At 41.1% G+C, this 24,179-nt stretch overlaps 1 protein-coding gene across 1 annotated transcript in view; it reads left to right on the plus strand.

Moving 5' to 3' along the window:
- Positions 1-1,856: 1,856 nt before the first annotated feature.
- The window catches only part of KDR (kinase insert domain receptor), a 43,629-nt gene continuing 21,306 nt past the window's right edge, over positions 1,857-24,179 (plus strand). Inside the window, exons 1-15 of the mRNA XM_045997670.1 lie at positions 1,857-2,207; positions 6,344-6,437; positions 8,730-8,926; positions 11,922-12,052; positions 12,287-12,455; positions 13,060-13,199; positions 13,809-13,986; positions 15,411-15,525; positions 15,616-15,779; positions 17,659-17,812; positions 18,731-18,854; positions 19,388-19,496; positions 20,349-20,690; positions 22,794-22,940; positions 23,286-23,417. Coding sequence (XP_045853626.1) covers positions 2,141-2,207; positions 6,344-6,437; positions 8,730-8,926; positions 11,922-12,052; positions 12,287-12,455; positions 13,060-13,199; positions 13,809-13,986; positions 15,411-15,525; positions 15,616-15,779; positions 17,659-17,812; positions 18,731-18,854; positions 19,388-19,496; positions 20,349-20,690; positions 22,794-22,940; positions 23,286-23,417 — 2,263 coding nt within the window. The 5' untranslated portion in view covers positions 1,857-2,140. The remainder of the gene's footprint in view (positions 2,208-6,343; positions 6,438-8,729; positions 8,927-11,921; positions 12,053-12,286; positions 12,456-13,059; positions 13,200-13,808; positions 13,987-15,410; positions 15,526-15,615; positions 15,780-17,658; positions 17,813-18,730; positions 18,855-19,387; positions 19,497-20,348; positions 20,691-22,793; positions 22,941-23,285; positions 23,418-24,179) is intronic.

Here is a 24,179-nt window from a genome sequence, read left to right on the forward strand (position 1 = left end):
AAGTGAGACCTGGAAGAGGAAGTGTCATGAATTGTAAATAAGCTTGAGAGAAAGAATTGTTTGGGGATGGAAATGGAGTAAAATGGCCTTTTCCAAGCCAGGTTCCAAACCCCTTCCCCGTGTCTAGCTTTGCCAGAGTCTGTCCTGTTTTATTTGCTAAGTTTACTCGCAGGAAGAGAGAAGTTTCTTTAAGGATATCTGTGCATCTTACCAATAAATATCTCCTGGATCAAATATTAGTACATCTCTGCTGGGAAACATCATGCCACTATTAAAAAGAATAAGATGGAACCTTATGGGTTGATGTAGAATGATCTTCAAGTTATATTATATTTTTAAAAAATATTTTATTTATTTATTTAAGAGAGAGAGAGAGGGAGGGAATAAGCAGGGAGAGGAACAAAGGGAGAGGGTGAAGCAGGCTCCCCTTGGGATTACGAGTTGAGCCAAAGGCAGATGCTTAATGAACTGAGCCACCCAGACGTCTCTCAAGTTATATTTTAAAGTAAAAAAAAAAAAAAGCCAACACACAATATTTATACCCAGGCCACCCTTGGTGATCTTAAACATAGAAGAAAAGCAACACTTCACACTGGGTATTTCAGGAAGGGGGGTTCGGCCTAGATGCAGAAATAATAATTCTACCTCTTCATCTCCCTGAAGGATGGTCCTTTAAGACAGAGAGATGTGCAATATCCCTATTTAAAGAAGTTAGGGGAATTTGGTGTCACTCTCTGGGTGGGGAGAAATGGAGAGAAAAGAAGGGGAAAAAAGTGTCTAAAGGATCTGAATTCTCCAAACAGCTCCATGAGGAGTCTACACATGCAGAGAGATAGCTGTGAGGTTTGGTACCGAGTGTTTTGTGTGCCCGGGGTCTGATCCAGGAGCATTCACTTCATTGTATCTCCAGTGAAGCCTGCCTGCTTTGCCTCAGCCTGAGGGTATCTTGTCTGGGAGCTCTGTTCTGAAGAGGGACCTGGTCAAAAGCCCAGGAAGAGTCAAGTAGGGGCTCCTTGTCAGGTAACAAGGTGGACAAAAGCCCCTTGTCAAGGAGAGAGCCTCACTAGGATGGGTGGCTCTCACAATGCGGGCATGCTAGAGCCCTGGGTGCGTACAGCTCCCTGCTGTAGGTTTTTGGTGAAATCCGGGTAAAGGGTCTCAAATTTAAATGCCTTTGGGGGCTTTTATGAAGAGGAAATAGGAAGAACTTTGGAGAACTTAGCATGTGTATATTCTGATTAAAGACATTCAGAGTCAGATTTTTAAACTATAGGTTTTTTTTTTTTTTTTTTTTTTTTTTTTTTCTCCCGAGCAAAACAAGTTGGAGTCACCGCCGGTTTGCGATCCTGCATTCTCCTGGGCTCAGTATCTTTTCCCTGGTCGCTTCAACCTGCTCCTGATCCACGGTCTGTCCCCCAGTCACTTCAGGAACGCGCGGGCGCCAAAGACGGTCGCAAATTTCGGTACTCTTCCTGAAGGCTCCGTGTCCCTCGCCTGCGCTGGCAGCGCTGTCCCCTGCTTCGATATCACCCAGCCTCCACCCGCCTCTCGGATGCTAATGAAGCTTAATGAAGCTTGGAGTGTCTCGGAAGCCCTTACGGGTGACCTGTCATCTCTACCCGAAATGGAATTTCGGGTGCGCCCGGGACGTTTCGGGGCCACATGCAGTCCCAGGCCAGCGGGGAGACCGGGAGACCTAATCCGCACAAGAAGCAGCGGGTCCCGGCCTGGTACCCGGCTGAGAGGCGGGGCCGGCGGCCGAGGGGAACCCCGCCCCGGCCCCGCCCCTCACAGTCCCGCCCCCAAGCTCTAGAGTTTCGACTTCCAGCTCTCGCACAGCACTGAGTCCCGGGACCCCGGGAGAGCTGGCGGTGGGTGGTTGTGTTTCTTCTGCCCGCGCAGAGCATCCCTTGCGCGCTGCCGAAAGCCCGGAGCGGTCGCGCAGCGGGGATTTCCTCTCCTCCCGGGCCCCCGCAGACGCTCCGGCAAGCCGTGACCGCAGCCAGGGCACCCTCCCCTTTGCGCCCACAGTCCTGCACTACGGCGCTCGGTCCACCTCCGCGCCTTCTTCGCGGGGCAGGCCCAGGGAGAAAGAACCGGCGCCCGGGTCCTGGGCACTGCGCCGGGCGCTAGGTGCGGGATGGAGAGCAAGGCGCTGCTGGCCATCGCTCTGTGGCTCTGCGTGGAGACCAGGGCTGCCTCAGTGGGTAAGAAGCCCCACTCCCTAGCAGGACGGCGGAAAGGTCGGGTGCGGGCGGAGAGATGGGGGGATGCGGAGAGGTCCTGGAGGCCGGATCTTACTCGGAATCAGAGAGCTGGAAAGATGAAAAGTGACTTGACACTTTGTATTTTTTTCATTTACCAATGAGGAAACTGAGGCTCTTTGATTGGCTTAAGATTATCCAGAGATTTGGTGGTCCCCCGAGCCCAGTTCCTCCCCACGCCGCCCCGACTCTGGTCTCCGACCGGGCCTCGGCTAGAGCGAGCGCTGTGGGGCCGACACACCCTCAGGCTCTGGAGAGGCGGGTGTGGGAAGGCAGGCGCCCGGGGTTGGCAGGCAGGAGGTGCCCGGCGGTGGAACTTTGTCCCGCTGGTTGCACGGTCCCAGCCCAGGCGCGGGGAAGGACGCCTTGCAGGGAGCGCAAACCGGGTTGCTCGGATCGCATGCACCGTGCACTCCGCTCTGCTTCTGCAGGAATCCAGCGGACCCCGGTGTGCTGTTCCCTTCTGGTCGGAACCCACAAACATACCCACTGTATGAGGTGCAGTCCAGGGAAACTTTTTTCCCTTCTTTGGTGCCAGATGCTACTCCCCTTGCAGAGAGAAGGTGAAATTGGCCTCTGAGCCCGGGTTGTGACAGCCTCCCCAAATGTCTCCAAGTTAACAGTTACCTTTCAAAGCTTTGGTCCTTGGGATAAGCGCATGGTCAGAAGTTCACGTTCTGAAAACTTACTCTGCCGGACTAGTTAGCTAGATTGAGCTCCACTCCGCGCTTTCCTTGCCACGTATATTTCAGACTCCTTCAGGAGTAGGAACACCCTTGCTCTTGATGCAATTAATGTCTGCCTTTCTCTCTTCGCTTTGCTCGCCAGACTCCCCCTTCTCATATCTTTTTTCCGTAGTCACAGTTTGCTGATTTCCAGATTTCCACTCTTTGAAGGGCGAGGAAGGGGAGAAGGTGGAGGGGAAAACAAGTCAAATAATTCAGAGAGAAATTCCTTATATTGAAATGAAAGAATCACATGTCTTAAAAAAATACACTCATATACAGTAACAAGATCATCTGTCTATAGTTATTAAATTTTCTTAATAATGACTTGGTTCATCGGGCCAGCTCCACCAGGGACGCTCATTTGTCCCTGACAAGACCTCTCTCTCCCCCTTTATGGTCTGGAACATGTGGCTGTTCTGTATCCTACAAAGAAGTGAGTTGCTTCTAAGCCTGGGGTGTTTCATAGCGCAGCATTAGTAACTGTAATCGGGTTGTCCTGAATATAATGATGAGGTTGCCCTTTTGGAGTGTGTGACTTGCTTAATTGGATTGGGCTGTAATTGGTGCCATCAAATTCTAGAGACAGAGGCACTGTTGTTTTTCCTTCCTGTCTTTGAGCTGGAAGGGTAATAGTGCACAAATTAATTAATTTTGGTTAGGGAATTTGAACATAGAAGGGCTTTTTATTGAGTAGCAGCATATGTGCTTCTTATAGTTATTTCTCTAGAATTTTCCAAAGAGTAGAACTTAAACTTGCCAAAGAAAAGGAATGAAGCTTAATGGAGCAGAACAAAATTGAATGTTGGTTGGTCTACAGATAGGAATTTGAAGTGATCATTATTGATAAAGCCTTGTTGAAAAGATTTTTGTTGTATACATGTCTCTAGAATAGTATGGTACTGTCTTAGCTTCCTCTGCATGGAGAGCATATCTTTAATTAATTTTTTGAACGTAAGAAAGTGTGTCCAGAGTATGAGATAATCTGTGATAATCACTTATGAGAGATCTTCAAAGAACCTCTTATTTTGGTGGTAGGACGAACATGGCTTATTTAGAGCTTTTTTTTAATACCATTTTTTTTCTCACGTAAGTGTGCCCGAATAATTAGGTTCCTTCTCATTTGGATCATTGTACACATTGTGTTAAGTTACTGTTTTCAGTGTGTTTCTTAACCTAGTGTTTCCCAGACAGGTTTGATACTTGTACTCATCCAAATGAGTTGTTTTCATTTTCCTTTTCTTAAAGTGAGACTCCATCATTAAAAGTCTTTTCTATTGCTTTTAAACACTTTACAATATTGTTTATCTACTTTGGGTGCAGTTATTTCTTCCCATATTGAAAAGTGCTATGCTAAGTAACTGAACATGAGAAGCCAGGTCAATAGCTATCCAAGAGCGTCCCATGACTGTGGGTGATCGCATCATCTGAAATATTTGTGAAAATGCAGATTTGTAGGGCTCAGGATATCTTACACATCCTAAAGTTTAAGAATTACTAGCCCAAACACAAATCAGTACTGATACCAATTAGTTTCTGAGATTTATTAATATAACTTAATTTCTAGGTTTTTTTCTTAAAAAAACCCCGATGATACTGATCAACAAATCTACAATTGTGTCAGCAGTCTACTTTGCACATCTGGGTGAGCGTGAAGGAATAGGTGTGAGCAGTTATTCATTTTGTCTGCAGCTGTTCACATTGAGGTCCACAGATTCAATATATGGGATATTTGCACTGGATATTTGCTCACTCTCTTTACTCATACTTTTTCATATTTGCTAATATTGTCTTATTTACCCACCAAGATCAGTGCCAGTTTAGGCCTCGAGAGTCAGTGGTTCTTTTTAAAAATGTTTTTATTTACTTATTTTTAAAATTCTAGTGTAATTAACATACAGTGTTCTATTAGTTTTGGTTCTACAATGTAGTGATTCATCGGTTCTATACATTACTCAGTGCTCATCACGATACGTGTGCTCTTAATTCGCATCCCCTCTCCCCCACCTCTGGTAACCATCAGCTTGTTCTCTATATTTAAGAGTCTGTTTTTTATTTGTTTGTTTTGTTTCTTAAATTCCACAAATGAGCGAAATCTTTGGTATTTGTCTTTCTCTGACTTACATGCTTTGTTTAGAATAATACTCTCTAACTCTATCCACGTAGCTGCAAAATGGCAAAGTTCCATTCTTTTTTATGGCTGAGTAATATCCCATGACATTTACATCTTTCTTATCTACTCATCTATTGATGGACAGACACTAGGTTGCTTCCATATCTTGGCTAGTGTAAATAATGCTGTGATAAAGGGGTGCACGTATCTTTCTGAATTAGTGTTTCCATTTTCTTTGGGTAGAGAGTAGTTTGTTCTTAGTCAATGTGAGTTAAGGATCATATGAAGCCTGCGTCCTTACCCAGCATCCATCACTTTTTAAAGTGATGTTTTGGAGATCTTGTTATTAAGGCCCTAGCGTAACAGACAGTTTTTCTTTCTCTGATAGATTTTCATCATTTACTAGCTCTTCACTTGTAGTTCACAAAGAACTCTGTTTTCTTGCTGGGGAGTGATCCATGGTGAGGAATCTGTCCTGTGGTATTTTTAGGTAAAGACAGCTTCTTGTATCCTAAGCTTGATATCAGGAAGAGCTCAGAGCTTTGATTAATAACTTGAGATTCCCCAATTTTAATTCATTAGTATCACACTTTTTTAGTTCCATTCTCTAAGGAAAAGTGTATTAGTAGGTATATCATATGGACACTAGTGAATGTCCCCTGTCCCCCAAGTTCCTCTCACCTAGTTTTAATGTACAGCTTTCCAACTTTGGCAGTTCAGTTACCAGAGGAAGTGCACTAGAAAATTGATAAAGGAAAATGAGACAATGTCATGGGCCCTCCTCCCCCCTTCAGGGTACATAGATGAACTGTATAGAAATCTCTCTTAGTGGTATTCATTAATCAGCAATTTAGTCAACTGTGTGCATCCTATGCTTTATAAGAAATGTCAGGGGGTCCTTTCCCAAGGGAGTGAGATCATCAGATGAAGGTTCATTTGGTTTCAATGTCCTATATCCTTTTGTAAGACCTTGAAGTTGGCAATGCAGGAAAACAGGAACTCCACCCCAGATCCATGAATTGCAGAACTTTTGTGTTGGTTTATGACCATCTGCCCATTCTTCCTGTTATGACACAGTTTGTGAACTTTTACTGGGAATGGTGAAAAGTAAATTCACAGTTTTACACAATGAATTGCTGAAGAGGCCTTTTAAAGTATAGAGTGTGCATTGTTTATGGAAGGTGTTTCCTATTGGGTCTGACTCAGTGGCAGCTATATTCATTTATTTAATTTGTTTCTAGGTCTGCCTAGTGTTTCCCCTGATCCACCCAGACTCAGCGTCCAGAAAGACATACTTACAATTATGGCTAACACAACACTTCATATTACTTGCAGGTAAGGATTCATTTTAGATTCAGATTTCCTATGTTAAGTAACTCATTGTTTATTGAGGGAAAAATAATCTACATAAACAGAATTGTAGTAGAGTTGTAGTAATTGTAAGTAGTGAGGTTTTTAATAAATGACTTAATAATGAAAAATGAGAAAGCTCTTCTCTCAGAAATTTTGTATGATTTTTCTGGAATTGTTTTCCTGCTCCTCTCTGTACACACACACACACACACACACACACACACACACACACAGTAAATAGTAGACATTCGATAAATATTGAATAAATAAGTGAAATTGAGGATTTTCCCTCTTACCCTTAAGGGATGAAGTAGAAGGAGTTTGGGGCCATATTTGTTATATTCAGAATGGCTCTTGGACATTTGTTTAGCCCTTGCCAGGAATTTTGCTTTATGATGAAATTATGACTGTAGTAGCAGTGTGATATTCGGCCATTAATATCACTGAGTGCATGTTCTGCACAGGTAACAGACTTCATGCTTCGGCTTGACGTTCTGGAATTTTCCTAGCAAGATTTGCTAGCAAGAAGTCGTACTGTTGATTTTTTGCTAACTGGGGAAGCCAAGTTCTTTGAAAGGGAGAAACATTTAGATTTTGTGTCATAGCCCCAACCCCCAAAGGAAAGGTAGAAGACTTGGGGGTTTAATGCAGTGACCTGGAGACTTCTCAGGAACCTCTCAGTGTGTCTTCGGCAGAGATGTGGGGAGGTGATATTGTCCTTTGATAAGAGAGCCAGGGGTCCACGGAGAACCTTGGGCATCTTACTGCCATTGCTTACACTTGATGAACACCAGTGGTCAACATGACACAGATCTATTTCAGACTGTAGACTGCAAAGGAAACTCTCGTCCGCTTATCAAGGGTAGGTAACCCATATCCAGCCCTTGGGAAAAGATACAGTAATTGTGCTATTTCTCCAGCTTTGCTAACTGAGGACACATTTCTTGGTGGATTTTCCTCTTACCCATCTTCAATAACAGAGGGTAATAAATGAAACAAGATGGGATTGGGAGGGAGACAAACCATAAATGACTCTTAATCTCACAAAACAAACTGGGGGTTGCTGGGGGGAGGTGGGATTGGGAGAGGGGGAGCGGGCTATGGACATTGGGGAGGGGAGGCGAACCATAAGAGACTATGGACTCTGAAAAACAACCTGAGGGTTTTGAAGGGTCAGGGGTGGGAGGTTGGGGGAACAGGTGGTGGGTGATGGGGAGGGCACGTTTTGCATGGAGCACTGGGTGTTGTGCAAAAAGAATGAATACTGTTACGCTGAAAAAAAAATAAATAAAAAGGGAAAAAAAAATAAAATAAAATAAAATCTGAAAAAAAAAAAAAAAAAATCCCCGAAGATCCCATACTTTCTTTTAAAACCTATTCAAAAGAATTTTTTAGGTCCTGAAAAAGCCATGGAGTGTGTTAAGGTAACTTTGCTCATGTAGCTGCAACTTTGTGGAAAGTTCAGATTCTTTGAAAGAAGTATCAATGATGTTGCCTTTTTTTTTTTTTTTTTTATAAATGTGGACTTTCTTAGGGCTTTGCAGGGAAATGCTGCAATGAAAATAATCTTTGTTTGAATGCAGTCTGTATAAGGTTCTGTGAGGCTCTGAAACAATTGCACCCTCTTCCTTCTGAACTCACTTCTTATTTTCCTGTCTGCCACTGTTACCTGACTACTCTGGCTTCTTTGACCTTCCCCTGATACTCCAGATACTCCTGTCTCAAGGCCCTTACATTTTCTCTTCCCTCTGCCTAGAATACTGTTCTTCCCTGTGTTTATATGGCTTCATCAGGCCCCCTCCCTCCAGAACTCCGTACTCTTTGCATATTCTATATTTTCTCCACAGTACTTATCACCACCTTACTTACACCATAAATTCTACTAAAAAAAATTCAGCTTCATTGAGGTTTACTTACTATTTCATTGCCTGTTTCTTTTAACAGACTGAAGTTCCATAAAGGCATTGATTTTTGCCTGATTTGTTCATTGTTGTGTCCCCAGACTTTAACAATACTTGGCACATAACACCTGCTTAAGAAATATCTGTTGAGTGAATAAATTAACTAGTAGAAAACTCGGGAATTCTTATAAGTGGTGTCTGAAGCTGAGTTTATGGCTTCTTGTCATTTGCCCATTCAGTCTGTCATTGGTAGAAGGCTGTCAATCTATCTGTTGAGTTTATATAAGTTTGAGAAACAAACCTTCTGTTTTCTTAGAAACAGCCTCATAGTGTGGCATTACCTATGATTACTTCCCTGGAATTAATTTTTCAGTGGAGAGAGGGACTTGGACTGGCTCTGGCCCAACAATCAGAGTGGCTCTGAGAAAAGAGTGGCAGTGACTGAATGCAAGGACAGCCCCTTCTGTAAGACGCTCACAATCCCAAAAGTGATTGGAAATGATACTGGAGCCTACAAGTGCTTCTACCGGGACACTGACAAGGCCTCAACCATTTATGTCCATGTTCAAGGTAAGTAGTTACATCAAATTCATTTCCCAAGCTGATTTACCAGGTTTAAAACACCACAGGCAGGGAAGAATCGAGGACAATGGAGTGTGACAAAAGGCTCGCTCCAAAGGCTGTTTGCCAACAGGAATACACAAAGTTCTTTTCTCTCAAGGTTTCCTCTGAGAATCAGATTCATTGCTTTGTCCTGGAACTTGGGCCTGTTACATCTCTTGCCCAGTTAGTGTGGTTCTGCTCTTTGTTTCTAAGGGAAATCTGTGTTCACAATTGGCTATGGGGATTTATGAAAAGCCTTCTGGTGTTTGAGAAAAAGAACCTGAAATCCTTGAAAAGGGGGGTTCAGGGGTGCGTTACAGAGAGGTTTCTGTGGAGAGATAGGTTATCTACAAGAGGGTAGGAGATTTTCTCAAGAATGTGCAGGGAAACAGCCAAGGGCTCTGGAGATTTTATATACATGAGAACTTTTCTTTTCTGACTTACACTTTGTGAAAAACAATTTCCATCCTCTTGTGCAAATGAAGATACTACCTCAAAGGGCTTTTTGAGGGCAGTGTTTCTTTCCTTTGCTTGTGTGGTCTGAGGTATTGGATGATATACAACATCTTTCTAGAGTTTGCAATTTGGGATTGACACCTTGAAGGTCAATTTAACATCCATGTAGAATAAAACACAATGTTACACGTATTTAGTTTGTACAATAGAAATTATTTTTCTTTAGTGTTTCAAAAATCTTATACTATGTTAATTTTCATGTGGAAACCCAACCTGACTGATGATAGTTATAATTCTGTCATACAATTTTGGGGAATATTAGTGTTACTAACATTAGTACTAATTAATAATAATTAGTACTAATTAGTTAGAACTTTGCTTGGGTATACTAAATATTTTTCTTTTCAGTGAAAATGAGTTGTTTAGACATTTTATTTATATATTTGTATAAATTTTTTGCACCCCAGAGGATTTGAGACAGGTGAAGATGGCTTAGACATTTTTCCAGAAGCATCTTTTATAGAACAGGGAATTTCATTAGAATTGGGAAACACACTTGGATATCTCCATTTACACATCAATAGTGCAATATGGTCAGTGCCATGGGAAAATGGAGACTACATCAAAATAACGTATGTCATTCCTGGACTGCACAATATTTGAGAATTTTTTTTGCCCAGGGTGAGCACAGTCCAAGATAGAATTCTGTGCCCTCCTCCTTCCTCTGTAGAATTTGAAAGAGACAAGGCTCAGATCTTTGAGAATTTCTGGCTCCTTTTGATCTGGCAGTCTTGGGAGATCAGGCTTTCTCAGAAGATTGCAAGGATTTCCTGCTTTTAGCCTGTCTGGAAATACTACAAGATGAATCTCTCCCATAGTATCTCGTTATTTCCTTCTCCCCAAGTCAGGAAACCTGAAGACATGTGAAAATTCATTTCACGAGTTACAGTAAATATTTTATTTTGAGAGGATGGGTGGTTGTTTGGGTTTCTTTTGTTTATTTCCTTTTTTTGGAATACTGAAATAGAACTGATTTACTGAATAGCTTTAGTCTTACGTAAGGGGTTAACTTAGCTTCCAAGGACTTGTTCTGTAAGCAAGCTTGGTAATATTTCATAGTATGTGGATGAAAGTAGGTAAGATTCAGAAGTAGCAATCCCTGGCACTGTTTATTTATGCATTGCCTGTCTTTGGGTATACCATTAAATTCTGCTTCCTGTCTAAGCCTAATGTTCTAGGAGATGAGCTGTCCAAGATTTTTGTCATGAGGTTTAACAATGAGAAAGAAAGCACTGAAGTATTCCTTATGGAAGGCCCTTTAATGTCCCTTCTGGTCCCTACCTTGCTTCCTTAGTCTTCTGACCCCATTCCCTCCAGCAATGGATGGAGCCAGGAAGTGGGTCTTGGCCTCATAAGATAATGGCTATGGCATGTGGTGGGCTGGATTGGCTGTCTTTCTGTGCTTTCCAGCTGGGAAGGAAATCAAACTTCTGCTGTTGCAGGGAATTAGCTGCCTTTCTCCCTTTGGTTTAATTAACTCTTTCTTTACTTTGGCCAGACATCCTGAAGAGCTCTGGAAATGCTCGATCAGGTGTGTTGGGCATAGCAGTCTGAATCATTATCTCTGTGAGATTTCAAGTACGATTTCACAGTCTCTGTACTGTGTCTCTGGGGAGTGGACTATTTTTCCAGAGGTGTATTCACTAGGAACAATGTTTGAATGACATTAAAATATCTTTTGTTTTCCTCTCACTTTTTACCATGGGTTTTTTTTTGAGTTTTTATCATTGAAGATTTAATGGTTGCTGAATTTTAAACTGAACTCAAAACCACTGAACATTATTTTATAAAGAATCTCATACCTAGTGTTCACAATCTTAAAAAATCCACATCATTTTTTTCTCTTGAATAATTGAATCAAAAAGTTATTTTCTGCTTATTTTAAAGGTCCTTTGGAATCCATTGCTTTATTTTCATGGCCCTTGGACATTATTTGCTTAAAAAGAGAATATGCCTTTTTTTTAAAGCATCAATAAAATTCAGTAGGTAAAGTACAGATTTAACTTCAAAATTAATTTAAAATTTAAAACCTTACTTTAAATTAACGTACTTGAAAAATATTTAGTGTCTATGAAGAATGTACATGTGTACATGAAAATGTATATGAAAAATGAAGTATGCTCCTTCATTTTGAAAAAAATTATAATGATCCATCTGTTTCAATGTGGAACCTATAAAATATATTCTACTTGTTGATGATCCTAATGAAAGGAGTCAATTTCATTCTAGGAGTTTTCTTTCAGATTTTTACACACACACACACACACCCTTTCTGCAGCATATCTTTGGAGCCAGAGATCTACCAGCGGACCAGTCTGTGGATTCCTTTGCCTGCTGTGAAATGTCATTCTCAATCATTTGCTTCTCTGGTTAGAATTTATGAACTGAAAGCAAAATCAACTTTTCAGTAAATGCCATTAACTAAGAGAATTGATTTTTCTTCCAGATTACAGATCTCCATTTATTGCTTCTGTTAGTGACCAACATGAAGTTGTTTACATCACTGAGAAGAAAAACAAAACTGTGGTGATTCCATGTCTTGGGTCCATTTCCAACCTCAATGTATCACTTTGTGCTGTAAGTTACATCTTTTTCAATCATTTCTCATGTTTTCATAATGTTAAGGTGGATAGCCTATATGTAATATATTATCAACCATATGTTTTAAAGATCCTCTGGGAAGGGTCAAAATGACAATAAAACCAAAACCAGTTTATATTCTTTAGTGATGAATTCTTTACTGATCATTTTATATGATTTTCACTTTTGGATAGCACTTTATTCAATATTTGATATTTCTTTTCTACCCAGAGGTATCCAGAAAAGAGGTTTGTTCCTGATGGTAACAGAATTTCCTGGGACAGTAAGAGAGGCTTTACTATCCCCAGCTACATGATCAGCTATGCTGGAATGGTCTTCTGTGAAGCAAAAATTAATGATGAAACTTACCAGTCTATTATGTACATAGTTGTGGTTGTAGGTAAGTGGACCGTTTCTTTCAGTATCATTAAATCAGACATTAAAGAATAGCTTCCTATATTAAGATCTTGGAGATTAAGGTATTGGGTGAAGGACAAAGGATATTGAAAAATATATTAATTCAAGATCTAGTGTGGGGGCAATCCATTACATCTACTCTTCTCTACTAAATAAACCTATGCATAATTGAGTTTTTCTATTTTCTTGCCAAAAGCAAGGATGGAAAAGAGTGTTATTATTGGAGCATATTTTATGGAAAATTCAATGTTAAGAACGTTGCTTGGCATCAGTTCTTTTAATTATACCTATTTTATGGAAAGCTCTATAATTTACTAAGGATGGCTTTGTTGGCTATTGACTATTTAAAAATACTGCTTTTCTAGCCACTGAGCTACATCTTTGAGATGTAGTTTTGCTTTGTAAGTCTCTGTAGTTTCGCTTTGTAAGTCTCTGTAGGCCGCTTTGCTGGGGGGTACCAAGTATTGGTGAGGCCCTCAGGGAAAAAAGATGTGGCACATTTTGAAGCTGCATCATTTTTGAACAAGTACGTGCTAAGTTATAGATTTGTTTTTTCTTTCTCTGTGTTTTCAATTTCCTTGTTCCAGGGTATAAGATTTATGATGTGGTTGTCAGCCCCCCTCTTGAAGTTGAGCTGTCTGTTGGAGAGAGGCTTGTCTTAAACTGTACAGCAAGGACTGAACTAAATGTGGGGATTGATTTCAACTGGGAATACCCTTCTTCGAAGGTAACACTAACAATTCAAAGCCAGGCCTCTCAATACTTTGATAATAAGCCACAATGGAGTTGACTTGAGAGATAGGGACCTCTCTGGCCAGATAAAATGTAAGGCCCTAAACACACACACACACACACACACACACACAGAGTTTAAAAGAACTGCAAAACATATAGCATCCATGGAGAAAGAACGCAACGCCAAGAACTTTGTCCCACTCTGTTCCCATCAGGCTGTGAGGATGAATTTTCTCTAGGTTACATCTTTTCAGGTTGCATTATTTCTCTGTGGTCCAAAGTCTTTGTTCTATTTTCCCTCTAAGGGAATTTGTCTTCAAGAGAGGGCATAAAACCCACTTCTCCTTAAGCAGTGGTCATATTTGCTTGTATTTCTGCACTACATATCCATCTCATCCTTAAAAACCTTAATTCAGTTGGTCCCATTTATTTCTCCTGAGACCAAATATATTGGTTGTCTCGATGGTATAAAATGTTCTGAGATCCCTTATTTTTGGCATGAATAGTGTTCTCCAAGGGCCAAGGCTTGATCTTGTGGGTATCTAAAAGCTACCAGGTAATGGTGTGCGAGACTTTGAAAGTTCAGTGAACTCTTTTTCAGCATCGGCATAAAAACGTTGTCATCCGGGACCTAAAAACCCAGTCTGGGAGTGAGATGAAGAAATTTTTGAGCATCTTGACTATAGATGGTGTAACCCGAAGCGACCAAGGGCAGTATATCTGTGAAGCTTCCAGTGGGATGATGACTGTGAAGAGCAACACGTCAGTGAGGGTCCACGGTAAGCTAAGATCTCCTTTGGAGTTATGCAGTGCCTTGAAAAGTGAGATAATTTAAATAAATTTAGGTCGGCTATTGATTCCTACTTTGTTCATTCAGAAGACATTTTTGAGCTCCTGCTAGGGAGGGAGACCATATGACCTAGAGGTCAAAAACACAATTTGGGTTCAAATCCCAACTTTAATAATGAGGTGAGCTGATACAGTAAGCACTTACTAAGTTTTACTTGTGATTGTTGTTGATGCTATGATTAGTAGTATAATAAGCAAGGTATTATGATCTAAGATAGTTTTAAAATTTTCATTTTATGGCAAGGCTGAGAGGCCTGTGTTTATTCATGGGCTTTGTAATTGGGGAGGCCTGGATTTAATTGCTGTCTTTGGGGCTTTGAACAAATAACTTAATTTCTTATTTATTCTCTTCCACTTATAATAATGTCACATAATAACACATAAATGTCTCAGTTTAGGTGATAATTCATATGGCACCCAACTTATAGGCCTTGGTAAAGATTTTGGATTTTATAATATGGGAATTCATAGAAGGGTTTGAGCAGAGACATGCTCTGGGTTTATGTTTTTGTAGGATTACTATGTATTTTTTGAGAAATACTTTAGGGAAGTAAGGGCAGAAGTAAGGACATCAGTGGGGGGCTAGTTGCAGGCATCCAGGTGAGAGATGGCGAGTGGCTTGGGGAAGTGATCTGATTCCGGATGTATTTTTGAAGATAGAACCAGCAGGATCTGCCTTTTGACTCAGTGGTTGTGGGGGGTGGGGTAAGAGAAAAAGAATAGAAGATGATTTGAATTAGTGTGAGCTAGTGAGTGATTGGTGGTTTTATTTACTGAGAGAGGGAAGACTGACAGGAAAGTAAGATTTGGAGAAACAGTATTAGGTCTGTTTATTTGGACATGCCCACTAAGCATCCAAATAGAGATATTTAATATATACACCTTGAACCCAGAGAAGTCAGAAGAAGAAATACAAGTTTGGTAGTAATGTGGATGGCACTTTATGGCTGAGCCTGGAGGAAAGTGTAGCTAAAGAGAAGTGGCTGAGGACTGAGTCCTGGGACGTATGGCGGGAAGGGATAGGGTCCCATGGGAGTAGAGAAGGAGCTTCCTAAGGTCCCAGGAGGACTTGGAGAAGGCTTCCCAGAGGAGCAAACTCTTGAACTGAAACTTGAGCAGTCTGTAGAGTAGGCTCGCACTGTGCACCTGGAGAGAGAGGAAAGCAAATGCAGAGGCCAATTGTGTGGGAGAAGCTGGACCGTGCCCAAGGAAAGGAAGTGTGGGGAAATCCCTGCCCCGTGGCAACTCAGACTCCCCAGATCTTTGACTCTTCACTTGAAATGAAAAACTAAACCAAATGACCATTTATAATAAGTTGACATTTGTGAGAATAATTATTTTTCTTTTCTCCCAGAAAAACCTTTTATTGCTTTTGATAGTAGCATGGAATCTTTGGTGGAAGCCACAGTGGGAGACCGTGTTAAAGTCCCTGTGAAGTACGTTGCTTACCCTACCCCTGAAATAAAATGGTAAGTATTGCACATAAATGCAAAATGTTGTTCCACCTGAAAGCAAACCCTTAAATTATTAACTCATTCCTGGGAATTTTTTCCTCCAAGGTATAAAAATGGAAAACCCATTGAGTCCAATCACACAATAAAAGGGGAGAAGGAACTGGTTATTACGGAAGTGAGTGAAAAAGATACAGGAAATTACACTGTCATCCTCACAAACCCCCTATCAAAGGACAGACAGAGCCACATGGTGTCTCTGGTTGTGAATGGTGAGTTTATTCAGTTTTCCTTCTCTGCCCCAAATTAATTATAAATAGTACGATTATATCTTCTTAAACAGCCAGGCCACCTTTCCTTTGTCATCTGTTGCCTCATTCCCATCATGAATAGGCTCCTATTTTTAAAAATGATCTAGAGCAGTGGAGTTGAAATGGGGGTGTAGGGCAGTGCGCTCTGGATATGTTTGCTTAAGAGGCCGTGTAAATGGACTGTTTGGTGTCAGGTGCGGTATTCACATAGACGATAGACTTGATGGCTATATGCTGTGCAATAAGAATGCCTACAGGGACCGTTGTTGTACTACCTTTGCTCTTATCTCATGAAACTGTCTCATGAAATTGCACCTGGCATGCAAATGTGCAAGAGTCTTTTTGAATTTTGTGGGAAGCTGCTAGTATGATGCAAAGACAGGTTCCAACTCAGAAGGCTTTTGCAGGTTGACATTGTTTGCTTGTTGGAACTTAATTTTTTTCTTCTTAAACAGGAGTCTAAGATCTATCTGACTCTGAGGCTAGAAAGGGAAGATACTAAGTTTTTGATAAGGATGATTTGAACATTGTTTTTCCAAACTGAAAGTGTTCTGGGAGGGGAATAAAACAGTATCATGGTCAAGTAAGTGTAGGAGATATTAAGTCAATGTACAATAGGTGTCTTTATAGCAGAACTTATCAGGACCTTTATTTAACGTGTTAATGTATATTGCCATTCTCCAGGGAAAGAGACAGAGTATGGAGGGTTTCACAAAGATATTTGACCAGAGCATCCCTTTCCCACCCTGGAAATCCATTAATCTCTTGCCCCAAACACAGTTTGGAAAATGCTTTTCTGTTAGAATTCTTTGTTCTCCATATTGGCCTGGCATATGACAACTTCAGGATCTTCTTTTGTAAATTAAAGTGTTTCCCTATATATCATGCCACCACTCTGTATGTCTGCTGAGCTTTGCTTCATTTCTTTTCTGGGACATCAGCTTCAGGGAGTATTTTAAAGGGAACAGGTTCCAGAAATGTCACTCAGAAGCCACTCAGGAATCAGACATTGGGGAATGGTGAGAAGCTGGAAAGCTAATGAGTAGGGTAGGGAGAAAAAAATGAACACAAAGTAAAGATGTAAAAATGAACATTGTACATAACCCCATCTCAAGAATTCATGAAGTCACTAAACATTTGATTCACCCTAGCATTTACCCTGCTATATAAGATAAACATAAAAAGTCAAAATTTGAGAGTATAATTTGAGGCTTTAAGTTGATAGCGATAGGGGAATAGTTTTGCATTAATGACTTTGGAACCAGAAAAAGAAAAAAAAAGGAATGAGAGAATAAAAGTGAGAAAGAGGGAGGGGGGAGAGGAGAGGAAAGAAATGGGAGAGAGGGAGGGAGAGAGTGTGGAGGGAAGGAGGGAAGGAAGTAGAAGAAGAGGAGGGAGAAGGAAGAGAAGCAGGTTACCTTGGGCAAGTCATTTAATGTTTCTGTTTCATTTTTCTCCTGTGTGGTTAAGTGAATTAACCTATGCAGAGCACTTATAAAAATGGCTAGCACTTAATTAAAGTATTTGCTGTGCTAGTCCCAGTGAGTTTCTTTCTTTCTGGTCTTTTGAGATTGGGAGCACAAGGAGAGTTATCCCTATGACGCAGACTGAAAAAACTAAGGCAGAGGATGGACAGACTTGCACACAGTCCTCCACTTATGGGGATGATGGTTATCACGAGAAGTCATATCTCCCATGTCGCCATCTAGATGTTCTTTGAAAAAGAAAAAGAGGGCAAAATCATATGCTTATAGAAACATAGGCTTCAGTTCATGAAAACTTCCACTTTCTGTTCCTCAAATTGGATTGACAATTATAACGTGGTTTCCCCCATGTCCAGTCCCACCGCAGATCGGTGAGAAGTCCCTGATATCTCTGGTGGATTCTTACCAGTATGGCACCACGCAAATGCTGACATGCACGGTCTACTCTGTCCCACCGCCGCATCACATTCGCTGGTATTGGCAGCTGGAGGAATGCGCCTACAAGCCCGCGTGAGTAGCCCACGTCCTCTTTTTGCCTGCTGTTGTGCATTTCTTGCAGCTACACTGTGGTAGAACACCATTCCACCCTGGGAAGACACTTCCTAAGAAAGTTATGCCCCAAGTTATACTTTTACTATCTTGCCATCTTTCTCCATGTCTTACGTTTCAGGACATGTCTTTCCTTGGGGTGTTCTACCTTGAGATCAGCGAGCCTTCTCTTCCTAACTTAGCCCTGGTGTGCAGACCCTTCTGAATGCAGGCTTTTTGCTCACTTTGCCAATTGCTAATCTTTGGTGTTTTTCCTTATACCAGTCAACTGGTGAATACCGCTCTCTTTCCTTCTTATCTGGGAGAGGGTCCATCTCGGAGGGAGAGCTGCTAGATCTGAGGGAGCGGCAGACCTGGCTGCAGCCTTTGGATTCTCAGGCCCAGCTTATCAGGTTCTCACACAAGTCCAGACATCCTTAGGAAGACAAAACAACAAGCCACCCACTACCACCCCGAGCAGTTCACTTCCTGTTGTTGTTTTTGAGATGGCCACCACTAGTTTCTTCCTCAGATGCTGACCATTTCCTACACAAAGGCCACAGTCCCAGGGAGATTACTTTAAGAAGCCCAATGACTTCTTAGTTTCCTTGTCTTCCTTTGAACTAAATTAACTTGAATTGTCTTGTCGATTCAATTTATGAATGGAGGTTTGTTCCCAGAATAGCTGTTTCCCTCCTGTATCCTGGAAGAATCTACCTAGAACCTCTTCCTTCTTTGCTGAGGCCTATTTTTAATTGGCGCCAAATCGTGTAATGCGGTAGGGTGCACTGAAAGTTACTTCTAAGAACATAATAACCAACCTCAGACTCCTTTCCTTGCTGTGGATTTGAACGAAAGAAAAATTAAGTCATAATAAGAGCTGTTATTTCTTCCTTATAGCCACTCCGTCTTAATGACAAACCCACATACTTGTAAAGGATGGAGAAATGTGGATGACTTCCAGGGGGGAAATAAAATTGAAGTCAACAAAAATCAATTTGCCATAATTGAAGGAAAAAACAAAGTGAGTTTGAAGTTCTTTAATTTGAAAAGTCTCTCTCTCTTTCTTTTCTGGAAGGATAGAAGGATGGAATGGAAGCATGAGGTCAATCTTATGTGAGGGATATCGGAGATGGACAGTCCCATTAATTGTATGATAAAATACTAACATAGGAAGTTAGTTTGAAAACACCACCGACTCTTAGAAGTGCCATCGACTTAGTAAGGTCTTACCACAGGATGGTAAAACACGTGTGCCGTTAAATCTGTACATCTGTTGTAAGGTGATTCTGATTTTACAAATGCGGAAATAGAAAATGCATACAGTGTTAAAACACTATTTCCTTTTCGTTTTCCAATGTCTGTTTTGTGTAACGCATGAACCACGCAAGCGTAATTACAGTTGTGTGGATTTGAGAGAGGTCAGTGCAGTAGTATGAATGGAGTACGAAGCTCTCACAGGTTGAATTTTAGTCTGAATTCATGTGCATAAACACAGCCTCCCTTGTTTATGGCCTGGGTTTTCTTTTCTTTTCTTTTCTTTTTTTTTTTTAATAGACTGTAAGTACCCTTGTTATCCAGGCGGCAAATGTGTCAGCTTTGTACAAATGTGAAGCCATCAACAAAGTTGGGAGAGGAGAGAGGGTGATCTCCTTCCACGTGACCAGTAAGTCCCACTCTGTGTTGGGGGTGGGGGGGTGTTGGGTCTGTAACCAGCTGGGCGCTAAGCTCTCTGATACTCTGTGGTCCTTGCCATTCCTGAGTGGCATGGTGTTTCAGGAGAGGACTTGGACTGACTCTGGGTGCTTTCATTCCTACATGAAGACTCCTCCGCTAGCTCTTGGGTTCCTGTGAAGTCAGTGCAACTGACACTCCCATTCCCTCAGGGGACAGAACGGTTTCACATTGTTTTTAGCCACAAGTCCTGCATCATAATTATGTCTCCACCATCCAAGTGTAACCTAGCACTTGGCTTCTTGGGGTTCCTTCAGGGGGCTTGGTGCTGAACAGTGGACAGCATTGAGTTTTCTGGAGGGAATTATAATGGCATAGGGACAGTTTCCTCCCAATGCTGCTGATTCTGCCTGTTCATCTTAGTTTTATGGGTAAGCTTTAGCTGACTGGACTAGGTGAAAGAGTTCAGTCTGAGCTAATTTGTTTTCATAAATACAGCTTTAATGTCATTGAGTGTGATTTGTCAATGAGGAACTAATTTTTAAAGTTCCATGTTATAATTATCTGCTTTGAATATGTTTTGGATTTTTTTTTTTCAACCTCAAAAACTGTGTTTAGAGCTCAAAGTGGAGATTTGATGTGTATCTGTGGACTGCATCTTGGTAAAATAATACATTTTGGGGCCAGAACTGTCTAGTTTGATTGTTTCCTTGTATTACATTGCCTGCGATTGCTAGAGCTTCACTTTTCTTGATGCTTTATAGCAGTCTGAAGACAACAAGGAGAGAATCGTGTGCTGCCCAAATTAAATCATCATTTTCTAACCATGGGTTTTATATTTCAGGGGTCCCTAAAGTCACTTTGCAACCTCACGCCCAGCCAACTGAGCAGGAGAGTGTGTCTTTGTGGTGCTCTGCAGACAGAACTATGTTTGAGGACCTCACGTGGTACAAGATTAGCTCACAGGCTCTGCCAAGCCATGCGGGAGAGTTACCCACACCTGTTTGCAAGAACTTGGATGCTCTTTGGAAAATGAATGCCAAGAAGGTCTCTAATGGCACAAATGACATTTTGATCATGGAGCTCCAGAATGCATCCTTGCGGGACCAAGGAGACTATGTGTGCTTTGCCCAGGACAGGAAGACCAAGAAAAGACATTGTGTGGTCCGACAGCTCACAGTATTAGGTAGGGAGGCAATTCGGGGTCATCAAAGACAGTTGGAATGCCTTCAATGTAGTGCTTTTAGGGACTATAAGAAGATTACTGTCCTATAGGAGCTTATGAAGTAGACTGGTGCAGACTTACCTATTCACTGAGGGTTCTTGAGGCAGAAAGAGGTGAATAATGGTGAAATGATGTATTAAAGAGAGAAAATAACATGTTTCTTTCCAGCTCTGATGATAGGATTTCACTACTGTCTACAAGGGATTAGCTTAAACTGGGAAAATTCCTGCCTCACTCTAGACATTCTTATATTTCAGTAGACACATATTCATGGAATGCCTACTCTGAGCTAAGAAGTTTTCAGAAGTTCACAGTGGTGAGTAGGTAGATGAGATGAGAACATAGGCAACCACTGGTCAGTCATGGCACATTGAGGTCTCTATGTCCATGAGGACAGGAATTGTTTTCTGTCTTACACCTTGCTGTAGCTCACATCATAGAACATAGTGGCACATACGAGGTGCTCAGTAAGGTGTCTGCCACATGAAGAGTATGATTGTGGGGTTGTTTAGGACATGTGAGAGCCATGGGAGTGCTGTTACATTCACTGCCTGTCCCTCTGGGTCATCCTATGTAGTCCAGCATAGGGATCTATGGGATGATCATTTTAATGAGCAGATAGCTTTGTAAATTCCCCAGGGAGCCACTCTCCACACCTCATCTAACCTGTGTCTTGCACAAAAGCTATGTAGTCATGCCTCTGTCTCTGGGGAAATCAGACAAATTTAGGAAGATCTCTTTGTGTCCACTGTCTCCATCTTCTCCTCTCTTTAGTGTGCCTTCCCAATTTCTAGGAGACATGTGTGGTCTGATTTTACTCTTAAGGAGGAAAACAAACTGCCCAGGTGAATGAATCTATACCAAGGTTTTAGAGGAGTAATATCTTCCTCAGAGGCATCTTCAGACAGACTCTAGTACGTGTTCGCTAGTGTTAAGACTTAGATGTTAAAAGAAGGAAAATTTTTGGGTGAAGTCATTCCCAGGGCCCTTCTTATCATATCACATATATGACCATGCGTTTTCTGTTCACCTTGGTGACCAGTCTGGTTTCAAAGTAATAGAAGAATTCAGAAAGAGACGTGAAGGAGGACATGCCCGGGAAATTTGTGCTCACATTGAGCTGGTTTGCTTCTCTAATGACTCCCAACTTATTTTCCTAAAATTATTCTTAGAATAGAGTAGAGCCCAGGACATTTGCTTAAACCCCAATGTAGTTCACCACTGAGGTAATCTCATTTTGTTAAATGTTAAAGTGGATCCTTTCAGCAAGATTCCTTTTGATTGCTTTGGACAAGATATGTCTATAAACCTTTGATGGAAGGGCAAATCTCAAGTTTTGCTGTACATTGGAAGAAATACCCATGGGCTTAATTTTCTTGAAACCTTTGACTTTCTTCAGGGATGGTTGTCTTGCTCATTTGTGTTTTAGTGGAAACGGCAATGGACTAGTCCTTCAGGTTTGCCAGATTCTATTATTAGTTCAAACACTTAGTTACAGGGACTTGGACAAGTTGTTTAACCCCCTGAACTGCAGTTTTTTTTTTTTCATCTGTGAAATAAGATTAATATTCTTGCCCATTCTAAGATTGATAGGGAGCAATAAAAATAGTTTAAGTGAGTTTTGTAAAAAGTGCCAAATAAATATAAGGCATTCTTTGTTGAATTACACTGAAGTTTCACACTTTCCAAGAGAAACATGGTGGAATTCATGGGTGTCACTGGCTAGAACTTTCCTGGGAGGGAAAGTTTCTCCTTGGGGAAGTTGTGTCTAATTAGAGGAAAAAAACCCATAAAAGTGACAACCTTTATTTTGTGATGTGACAACCAGTTAGAATCACTAATAGGAATGTTCAAAGGGATGTAGTGATCTATCTCAACCATCCTGACTTGTTCCATTTAACTTTACTCAGTGACCAACGGTACTATCATCTATTCTGTGTATTTGCAGTTTAGTAAATCAACAGCCTACTGTTCATGAAGTTTACACTGTTTATTAGTTTACCGATGCTAAAACCATTTCAAAAGTTACAACTAAACGTCTGATTTTTTTGTGTGTGTGCATAGAGCGTGTGGCACCCATGATCACTGGAAACCTGGAGAATCAGACTACAAGCATTGGTGAAACCATTGAAGTTTCATGCACCACGTCTGGGAATCCCCCTCCACAAGTCACATGGTTTAAAGATAATGAGACACTTGTAGAAGACTCAGGTGAATAAAATATGTCTCTCTCTCACTGGTTGCAGAATTCTCCTGGAGACATGCCCCAAACCCCACATTATGTCTTGATTTGTTTTAGATAGTTAAAAAAAAAAAAAGCAAATTAGTGTCCATGGTCTGGCTCATTTTCTAGACTCCGAATTAAAGTATTTAGAGCCTTGTTGAATTCTCAGGGAAGCCGGGGGTGATGAGTCAGCATGTATCCTGTACCACTCTTTGGAATTAGACACTAGTCCAAGGAAAGGACACCATTTATATTTTTAGATTTTTTTTTTTCCTGAAAAACTCCACCAGATCACATCACAAATAGAAACAATCATTTTTCTTATCTCTTAGGTATTGTACTGAAGGATGGGAACCGGAACCTAACCATCCGCAGGGTGAGGAAGGAGGACGAAGGCCTCTATACCTGCCAGGCATGCAGTGTTCTTGGGTGTGCAAGAGTGGAGGCATTTTTCATAGTAGAAGGTCAGTGCAGTTGCATGGACACGTCAGGTGGTTTTAAAAACTTCACTTGTATTGTATATATACTCACACACTTTGGGTGATTTTTGATAATCTTTGTACTTTGTATATGTTCTACTCTAAGTACATATTATTTTAACCAGAAACCATAATCAATGCTATTTTAATGCTGCTTGGATCACATTTCTTATCCTTGTAGTTCTCGCTTTGGAAAAATTCTCAGCCTGACAGGTGGAATACCCACCTGGCCTTTATTTTTTTCTTCATTGAGTGGCTCGGTTAACTTGTGGAAGCGATACCCCTGTATTTACTTGGAAAAACATTGGAATTGCTGCTCAGCCATCAAAATCAATGCTATCCAGATCATCACAAGGGTTCACAGTTTTCCTTGGACTACAGACAATCAAAATTTATTTGTGAACAATAGACCCTTGCTTCTGTGACGCGGAATTTTAGTGTGTCTAAATGTGAAAGGAAACTCCTGTATGGAGGAGGGAGGTGAAATCTGGCATTTTCCCAGATGGGAAGGTAATTTGTGACAGGATATTTTCTCTTCAGAAATGTATTCCTATTTTAAAAAATAATCTATCAGGGGAGCAATGAAACTCTATTATGTGGGTGAAAGGAATGGTATGCAAGGGGAAGAAAGAAGGATGGTAACAGAAGGAGTAACTGATGAATTTTTATGAACTCATCCTAACTTGTCTCTCAAAGTCTAGATTTTAGTTCCCTTCATCTGTCAGATCTGTTACATCTTGATGACTT

The sequence above is a fragment of the Meles meles genome, chromosome 2 (assembly GCF_922984935.1).
Source record: "Meles meles chromosome 2, mMelMel3.1 paternal haplotype, whole genome shotgun sequence".
Classification (NCBI taxonomy): Eukaryota; Metazoa; Chordata; class Mammalia; order Carnivora; family Mustelidae; genus Meles; species Meles meles.